Source organism: Danio rerio, chromosome 5 (genome assembly GCF_052040795.2).
Source record: "Danio rerio strain M-AB ecotype USA chromosome 5, GRCz13ab, whole genome shotgun sequence".
NCBI classification, from domain to species: domain Eukaryota; kingdom Metazoa; phylum Chordata; class Actinopteri; order Cypriniformes; family Danionidae; genus Danio; species Danio rerio.
Window position 1 is genome coordinate 78,265,001 of NC_141025.1, and position 10,000 is coordinate 78,275,000.

The following is a 10,000-nucleotide window of genomic DNA, read 5'->3' on the forward strand; positions in this document are numbered from 1 at the left end:
CTCTAGGTTCGTTTTTAACAGTGGGCGGCAGGTGCATTAAGCTAGTTTTTAACAGTAGATGGCGCTCTATGCTAGTTTTTAACAGCAGATGGCGCTCTAGGCTAGTTTTTAACAGTAGACGGCAGGTGCATTAAGCTAGTTTTTAACAGTAGATGCCGCTCTATGCTAGTTTTTAACAGTAGACAGCACTCCAGGCTGGTTTTTAACAACAGATGGCGCTCTAGGTTAGTTTTTACCTTTAGGCAGCAGGTGCATTAAGCTAGTTTTTAAGAGTAGATAGAGCTCTAGTCTAGTTTTTAACAGCAGATGGTGCTGTAGACAAGTTTTTAAGAGTAGATGGCGCTCTAAACTACTATTAACAGTAGATGGCGTTTTAGGCAAATTTTTAACATTAGATGGCGCTCTAAGCTAGTTTTTAAACAGCAGACGGCACTCTAAACTACTATTTTTAACAGTTGATGGCGCTCTAAGCTAGTTTTTAAACAGCAGATGGTGCTCTAAACTACTTTTAACAGTAGATGGAACTCTAGGCAAATGTTTAACAGTATGGCACTCTAAGCTAGTATTTAACAGCTCTCAGTAGATGGCGATCTAAGCTAGTTTTTCACAGCAGACAGTGCTGTTGGCTAGTTTTTAATTCGTTTTTTACCTGTACACTCAAATGCTAATGAGGGTAAGCACTTTTTCATCATGGATGAGTCGTATAAATTGTCTTCAATGTCATGAGATCGACGTAAACACAACTCACTATGAACATTTGTGTAATTCCAAAATCTCAGTTGGCCAATAGCCACCCACTAAGCAATTTTGTGTTTAAAAGGCGTCTAATAGAAGAAACATAGACGTCTGGCCTAAAACAGGGCTATTTAATACTGTCACTAGACAGTCCCTTAACCTCACTCCCATCCCAGACAAGCCCTTACATGTAACCCACCACCAGTCCTACTGCACCCAACCCGATCTGAGCTGAGATTGAACGGGAGATTCTTTGTATGGGAGTCGGGTGCTCTAGCCAAGTTTTAACAGTAGATGGCGTGGAGGCTACTTTTGAACAGTAGACAGCGCTCTAGGCTAGTTTTTAACAACAGATGGCACTCTATGCTAGTTTTTAACAGCAGATGGCGCTCAATGTAAATTTTTAACAGTAGACGTCAGGTGCATTAAGCTAATTTTTAAAAGCAGATGGTGCTCTAGACAAGGTTTTAACAGTAGATGGCGCTCTAGGTTAGTTTTTAACAACAGATGGCACTCTAGGTTTGTTTTTAACAGTAGGCGGCAGGTGCATTAAGCTAGTTTTTAACAGTAGATGGCGCTCTATGCTAGTTTTTAACAGTCGACAGTGCTCTTTTAACAACAGATGGTACTCTATGCTAGTTTTTAACAGCAGATGGCGCTCTAGGCTAGTTTTTAACAGTAGACGGCAGGTGCATTAAGCTAGTTTTTAACAGTAGATGCCGCTCTATGCTAGTTTTTAACAGTAGACAGCACTCTAGGCTGGTTTTTAACAACAGATGGCGCTCTAGGTTAGTTTTTAACTTTAGGCAGCAGGTGCATTAAGCTAGTTTTTAAGAGTAGATAGAGCTCTAGTCTAGTTTTTAACAGCAGATGGTGCTGTAGACAAATTTTTAACAGTTGATGGCGCTCTAAGCTAGTTTTTAAACAGCAGATGGTGCTCTAAACTACTTTTAAAAGTAGTGGTGTTAAAGGCAAATGTTTAACAGTATGGCACTCTAAGCTAGTATTTAACAGCTCTCAGTAGATGGCGATCTAAGCTAGTTTTTCACAGCCGACAGTGCTGTTGGCTAGTTTTTAATTACTTTTTTTACCTGTACACTCAAATGCTAATGAGGGTAAGCACTTTTTCATCATGGATGAGTCGTATAAATTGTCTTTAAATGTGATGAGATCAACGTAAACACAACTCACTATGAACATTTGTGTAATTCCAATTTTGTGTTTAAAAGGCGTCTAATAGAAGAAACATAGACGTCTGGCCTAAAACAGGGCTATTTAATACTGTCACTAGACAGTCCCTTAACCTCACTCCCATCCCAGACGAGCCCTTACATGTAACCCACCACCAGTCCTACTGCACCCAACCCGGTCTGAGCTGAGATTGAATGGGAGATTCTTTGTATGGGAGTCGGTTGCTCTAACAAGGAGGCTAAAGACCATGGCCTCTAGTGTCTTCTCAAGCAATTTTTTTCAGTATATTGCTCTATAACACAACACAATTTAAATCTAACCTGTAAAATTGTACATCCCAAATCTCCAAAACCAAAATTACTTCCAAAAGTGTCTCATAGTAAGAAAGCTGAAAACCACTGACGTCCATAGCAGGAAAAACAACTACGGAAGTCAATGGTTACAGGTTTTCAACATTCTCCTTCAGCCTCAATCTCCAAACCGAACCACAGATCCAAAATTACTTCCAAAAGCCTCTACTTGCCAAGTCATAGCAATGAACAAAATGCAGCAAGCTTCAGTAAACGTTCAGATCATGACATATCAACCTTCCACATGCATTCCCAAAAGCGGATAGCGATCAGTTACTCACCTCTGTTATCCAGACTGTGTTTGTGGTTGGCTTCCCCCATCACTTTCCCCAAACTGTCCATGTTATGTGTGCCCTGGCTGCACAGGTCATCATCCAGACGTGCTTTACCATCCAGCAGATGTCCCGGCTGCTCGTCCTCTTCACAATCACAATCATCCAGGATGGGAGTTTCCCGGATGGGCATCCCGATGACGGAGCTGTGCTGGAGGGGTCTGGCTCCGCGGAAACTGTCCCTGTTTTGAGCCGGTCCAAGCAGGACGGAGGGGATGTAGTGGATCTCGTGTGTGGCTTCAGTGCTGGCGCTTTTCTGCGGGGCCCGGCGGCGTCTGCACCAGCGCTGGCGAGTGTAGAGTACCAGTGTAAAAAGCAAGATGAGTAACAGGAGAGCGATCAGACCACCCTGGGGGAGAAAAAAGGAGAGAAACGTCAAAATAATACACACAGTGTCTTTTCATAATCAACGATCCTCAATTTATAGCCATGAAACTGCTTCAAGAAGACACTTAAAACATCCTGTGAGAGTAAAATCGAGAAGTTTTAGTTATCTATAAGGGGTGGCAAAGTGGCTTAGCACCATCATCTCACAGCAATAAGGTTGCTGGTTCTCTGTAAACCCTGGTTGTGCGTGAAAATCCCGGTAGATCAGCAGTTTCTGAAATACTTAGACCAGCTCGTCTGACACCAACAACCATGCCACGTTCAAAGTCACTTAAATCCCCATTCCTCCCCATTCTGATGCTCGCTTTGAACTGCAGCAGATCGTCTTGACCACGTCGACCAAACAAGGGCAAAGAGGCGGAGAGTGGGCGGAGCTACAGACAACTGCTGGCATTTAGCTTGGAGCTGGTTCAGACACACTTTACTTTGGGAGAAACGCTTAATACTTTATCACCTGCGACTCGTTTGTGTTCTGACCACTTGTGCTTGGTTGTACACTATATCAATAAAGTGTTTAGACTTTTAAAACACTGCTGTAATACATTGAGCCACTAAACATTGTTCTTATGAGTTTTTTTCAACAGGAGCAAAACGCGAATTACTTCCAAACACTTCAGATATAGTCTGTGTTATTAAGGGTGCTTTCACTCCTGTGAATGGATTCAGTTGTTCCGAAACAGAGATTACAATTGTTACATTGTTGCTCTTTGCTCTTGGAGGGGTTCGCTTTCACACTGCAAAGTTTCTAATCGGACCAAAAGAGCTAAAACAAGTCACGTGTGAGTAAACTTTCCTCACATTGGTCAGAGTGTCAGGGTTTATTTTGCAGCGTCCCGCTAAGCTGTCAGGAGAGGTGCTGGTTTGGTGGTGATTGACAGGGTGCGCGCACGCGACGTGTCTGAGGAGAGATGCGGTGGGGAGGGGTGAGAAGGGTGCGCGACGATGCCTATTTGAGGACTGGGAGAGAGACGCGAGATTACCGGGAGATCATCACTCGTTTGCGGGCATCCGGAGACTCGCGAAACTTCCCGCCCCACTCATAATTCTCTCTTCATATAGCCGTAAGCCTATTCCATATCCATAAAACACTGTGATATAACCGCGCTCGGATCGGATCGCTTTCTCATTGCAATCGAACCGCTCCAGGGTTCGTTTCAATCGAGCCGAGACCACCTCGTTCAAGCGATCTCGGAGCTATTACTTTGGCGCGGAACAGAGCGCGATTGCCCTGTTCACATATGCCAAACGAACCGCGCTAACTGGGCAAACAAGACACGTTCCGAAACAAAAGTGTAGGTGTGAAAGCACCCTTAATGTAAGACTATTGATGAAATCCAGCATAACACTGTATGACAACGCTTCAGATGACTGTTCTAGAGCCTACAGCTAATCAATCTGTCAGATTCTGCAGTGCATTACAGCTCTAAATATAAACCATAAATGATCTTAAATAAAACAAACACATGTATAGAGATGGTAGATAAGTATATAACTTTACTCACATGGGAAACGGAGGCCACGTGAATGGTTTGTGAGCACAATTAAGTGCACACAGCATGCCATGCCATCTAATAATTGTAGGAAACAAGTCCAAAAGGAAATAACACAAGAAACAACACAGAAATACGATGAATATGCCGAGTTCAGTGGCTAATCTGCAGGATTCAGCTGAGGTGACGGCGACCAACGAGACCTAGCTGTCACTCAAGTGGCCACGCCCTTAATTATGCAAACTTAATATAACTTAATATAAAGGAAACGGATGAGTTATAAAAAAAATCACCCCCTCACAGTTGTTATGAAGGGTAATATTAGCTGTATTAACCAAAATCTTTTTTGTACCAGTCTGTAAACACCTTTTTTTTCTGCTGTAAAGTTGGCCAGTCTAACAGTGGGCTCAATAGAAATCTGCTCAATTTTGGAGCCAGGAGCGGCTAAGACTAGCGGAATTTTGGATGAATTGCAGTTTTAGTTACTTCCGTATTGGCTTCCTGAGGGAGAGCGGGAGATTGGTGTTAACAAGCAGTTGGACAAGTGTACCTAATAAAGTGGCCTGTTATTTTTTGTTAAATAGAACAATAACACAAACAGGAATAGAAATAGTAACGGGTAAGCAAGCGATGACATAACTATCTCTCGAGGCGAAGCAGTGGCACAGTAGGTAGTACTGTTGCCTCACATCAGGAAGGTCGCTGGTTCGATCCTCGGCTCAGTTGGCGTTTCTGTGTGGAGTTTGCATGTTCTCCCTGCGTTCGCGTGGGTTTTCTCTGGGTGCTCCGGTTTCCCCCACAATCCAAAGACATGCGATAGAGGTGAATTGGGTAGGCTAAATTGTCCATAGTGTGTGTGAATGAGTGTTTGTTGATGTTTTCCAAAGATGGGTGGCGGCTGGAAGGGCATCCGCTGCATAAAAACGTACTGGATAAGTTGGTGGTTCATTCCACTGTGGCGACCCCAGATTAATAAAGGGACTAACTTACTTTAACACACTTGCCTGGAGGTTTATAGTGATACTTTGTTTATCTGCTTCAAGCATGTTTGATTACACTGCAAAAAATGCTTTTCTAACTTAGATTTTTTTTGTCTTGTTTCTAGTCCAAATATCTAAAAACTCTTAAATCAAGAAGAATTTTTAGACATGCAAAACATACTGTCTTGTTTTAAGATATAATATGCCAAAATTAGGTGAGTTTTCCCTCAAAACAAGCTAAATAATCTGCCAATGGGGTAAGCAAAACAATCTTATGTCAAAAGGAAAAACAAGATTAATTTGCTTACCCCATTGGCAGATTATTTAGCTTGTTTCAAGGAAAAACTCCCTTAATATTGGGATATTATTTCTGAAAATAAGACAATATATTTTGCTTGCCTAGAAAATGTTTCTTGATATAAGCATTTTTAGATATTTGGACTAGAAACAAGACAAAAAAACTAAGTAAGAAAAGCATTTTTTGCAGTGTACTGCACTACAGTGGCCCTGTAGGCTAAATAGTATCCTAATCAACGTATTGATCCTCACTTCAAAATGCATGTTGGAATAAACAAAAGTGATCCAGTGTTTATAAGCTTATTTGACATGGAAATGCTTGGTGTTTCCCTATTCATGCAGAGAGCCGCTGCATGATTAGAAAGCAGTTGCCATTTGACCTTCCCGCTGGCCATCTACTAAACTGGCATGCTTTGAAAGGGACTGGCTAAGTCTCTCTTGACAGGTGAGCGAGCGGTACTGAATTAAGCATGTATTTTGCTTAAGCTAAAGTAATGCATGATGCACGGCCACCGACTTCAAACGCTGCTCTTATTTTCGATATCTTGTAGGAGCCACTGAACTTGGCTTGTTCCTTCTCCGGCTTGGAGTGTCTGGCCTGAAGGTACAAAACGCATAAAACAGCCGGAGATTCATTGCTCCATGGTTTGTCTCATTTCACGGTGTGTCAGGGACATCAAAGATTTCTCCTCTCTCGAGCCGCTCGTGTGTAACACTCTTAAATCTGCGCTTGTGCTAAAGAGAGCGGCGCTGAGCGCTGAGATAAAAGCTAGCAGTGTAATAGTTTTAATTACCTCAAACATGAAACATTACTCGAAACAATAAAACCCAACGCCATGCAAATAAGTAGGTTCTGCTGCGCCGTGTATTTCCAGGAGGCTTCCACTTAAAGGCTAGCGAGTGAGTTGAAATGAAATGTTGTTGTTGAGAGAGTGCTCTTAGGGAGGGAGTTGTGTGTGTGTGTGTGTGTGTGTGTGTGTGTGTGTGTGTTTGTATAATAAAGAAACTGTACAGATTTGTAATTAAATTATTCATTCTTTCATTTTCTTGTCGGCTTAGTCCCTTTATTAATCCGGGGTTGCCACAGCGGAATGAACCGCCAACTTATCCAGCAAGTTTTTACGCAGCGGATGCCCTTCCAGCCGCAACCCATCTCTGGAAACCATCCTCACACACACACACACACACACACACACACACACACACACACACACACACACACACACACACACACACACACACACACACACACACACACACACACACACACACACAATTTAGCCTACCCAATTCACCTGTACCGCATGTCTTTGGACTGTGGGGGAAACCGGAGCACCCGGAGGAAACCCAAGCGAAGACAGGGAGAACATGCAAACTCCACACAGAAACACCAACTGAGCCGAGGTTCGAACCAGCGACCTTCTTGCTGTGAGGCGAACGTGCTACCCACTTCGCTACTGCCTCACGTAATTAAATTAAATTAAATTTATTTGTTTGGTACTTTTTACAATAATTATCGATTCAAGGCAGCTTTACAAAAGGTGCACATTATTGTATCACGATCAAAATCAGAAAAGTTTAGTGCTATTAGCAGCAGCGGTGCAAGCTTAAGTGGCGTTCTAGGCTAAATACAGTCATGCTGCCCTCACGGTGGTGACCATGGTGGCCATTTTGAAGTCAGCCATCTTGGATCCAACTTTTAGCTGCGTCCCAAATCGCATACTTGTGCACTATTCTACGCCTTTTTCTAGTATAAATAGTGTAAGTAGTGCATTCACACTGAAAACTCTAAAAATAATAAGTGCACTTTAATGACCCGGATGATGCACTCATTCAGCCGCTAAAATGAAGTGTGTAATGATGGACACTTCACACACTCAACGACCGCAGGTTTGCTTATGTAGCGGAAGGGGCGGAGCTATCAGCACATGTTGGATTACTTTATTTATTTTGGATTGTGAAAGCAAAATTCTCCTACGAGAGTGATTATAGCGCCTCCCGATGGTGAATGCGGCAATACTCGCGGCAGGTATTACTTGATACCTCAGTCATTTATTTCACTGATTTAGCGACCGTCAAATGTCATCAGGGAAACGGTTTGAATTTCCGCTTAGTAAAAAAACATTAGTGTGCCATTTGGGACGCCACTATATACATATACTATCCTGTTGAGTGGGTAAGTGCATAAGTGCATAGTGCATGAGTGCATACTGTATAGTGTGCCATTTGGGACGCAGCTTCAGTTTTATTTTCAATAGGAAAAGGGTCATGTGACACATCAAACTTATTGGGAATTTCTCAAGAAAAACAAAAAACAATGGTGTGCTTGGTTTTAACGTAACTTTATTCTTTCATGAGTTGTTTACAAGTTTCTGATCACTTATAAAATGTGTTCAATGTGCTGCCCGTTGTGTTGGATTGTCAATGCAACCCTCTTCACACACTGGTAGCAACACCGCAGGAGAAATGCCAGCACAGGCTTCCAGTATTCATAGTTTCAGGTGCTGCACATCTAGTATCTTCACACTAGAGCTGCACGATTCTGACTAATATGAGAATCGCAATTTTTTTGCTTAAAATAAAGATCACGATTTTCTCACGATTCTGTCCCTGCTGAAAAATCCAGCTTCAACCAGCATAGGCTGGTTGGCTGGTTTTAGCTGGTCGACCAGGCTGGTTTTAGAGGGCTTGTGGCCACTTTCAGGCTGGTGACCAGATTAGATGACCAGCTAAAACCAGCTTGACCAGCCTAGCCAAGCTGGGAGTCCAGCAGTGGCGTAGCGGACGGGCCCGCAGGGCACGCACCGCGGGGGGGCCCCGCGTGATTAGGGGGCCCCGCGTCGTCGCGATTTTCAATAATTGATGATCCGGCAACCGCAATGATCAAACTCTTGGGAACAACTGTGGTCGGAACCAAAGTTTACAGGTCTGTGTTCTCTGAACACCTCTCAAGCGGTGAACTACTTCATTCTGATTGCTTGCCGCCAATGTTGCCAACTTAGCGACTTTGTCATTAGATTTAGCGATTTTTCAGACCCCCCTAGCGACAAATCTAGCGACTTTTTTGTGTGTTATTGGAGATTTTTTTAGACTGTCATTTGTCCATACTGTACCGTCCCTACTCTTCTCAACGAGCTGCGTGTGATGCCGCCGGCCCCTCCCCCGCCTCACAGCACTGACAGGCGGCCCAGTCAGTCCTCGTACAGCAGCCTCTCCCACCTGCAGCCCGAGAGCAGATCACCCCTCTGCGTACCGACGACAAATGATTTAGCACAGGCAGTGTGAAGGTATTTCCCTTGTACAGTCAAACCGATCTACTTCTCCTTTATTTTAACAATTTAATAGGACAGTTTATTCTTTTCTTGTACACAATCACAGATATTTTAGTGACAGTTTCTGAACTTGTCTGAGTTTATTACATATGAGAGATTACTGCACATTCACTACACATCTATAATGATATACTGTATTCAAACAGCAATAAATTTAGTTAAATAAACATGCTTATATAAAGTGTAGTGCAATTATAAATACCCCTTCATTAACCATAGGCTGTTAAACAAACAGAAACGGTAGAACGTGATGACGTCAGTGATATGCAAATTGACGTATGACGCATCCATCCCCCCCCCCAAACTTCATCAGGGGGCCCCGTCAGCGATCCCTGCAGGGGGGCCTCCGCATTTTGCGCTACGCCACTGGAGTCCAGCCAAAACCAGCTATATCCAGCTTAAACCAGGCTGGTCAAGCTGGTTTTAGCTGGATTTGGCTGGTCTGTAAATAAACTTTACAGCTGGAAACCAGCATGGAAATGGTCAAAACCCCTCTAAAACCAGGCTGGTCAACCGGCTAAAACCAGCCAACCAGCCTAGGCTGGTTTGAGCTGGATTTTTCAGCAGGGGTATATGTAAAATAAAGGTATGGTAAAAACAAACATATGGCACAACATCGTTAATATTATTATGTGTAGGTATACTGTTTTTATAAATAATTCTATTCTACTTATAATAACACAACCCAACTGCTATGTTGAGTGGAAAAAAGAGTGTATTATACATCAGACTGCAACAAATGCCCCCAGACCAAAGCGACTAGTGACCCAGGGGCAAAGATGTGCCTCATGATGTCCATCTGGTTAACATTCTGGTCATTTTGTGACAGATAGCTCTTCTGAATCTCTAACAGACACACTGTGGGGCTAGACGTATTATACTTTTATCCCCATTGACAAGAGCCAT

At 43.1% G+C, this 10,000-nt stretch overlaps 1 protein-coding gene across 5 annotated transcripts in view; it reads right to left on the minus strand.

Moving 5' to 3' along the window:
* astn2 (astrotactin 2) overlaps positions 1 to 10,000 on the minus strand; it is a 579,161-nt gene that overhangs the window by 387,723 nt on the left and 181,438 nt on the right. For all 5 annotated transcript variants that reach the window (XR_015489895.1, NM_001442877.1, XM_087251058.1 and 2 more), the window contains 1 exon segment: positions 2,558 to 2,957. Coding sequence is in view for 4 of the 5 variants with exons in the window: in NM_001442877.1 (NP_001429806.1) it covers positions 2,558 to 2,957 (400 nt within the window). In the remaining variant the exon portion in view is untranslated.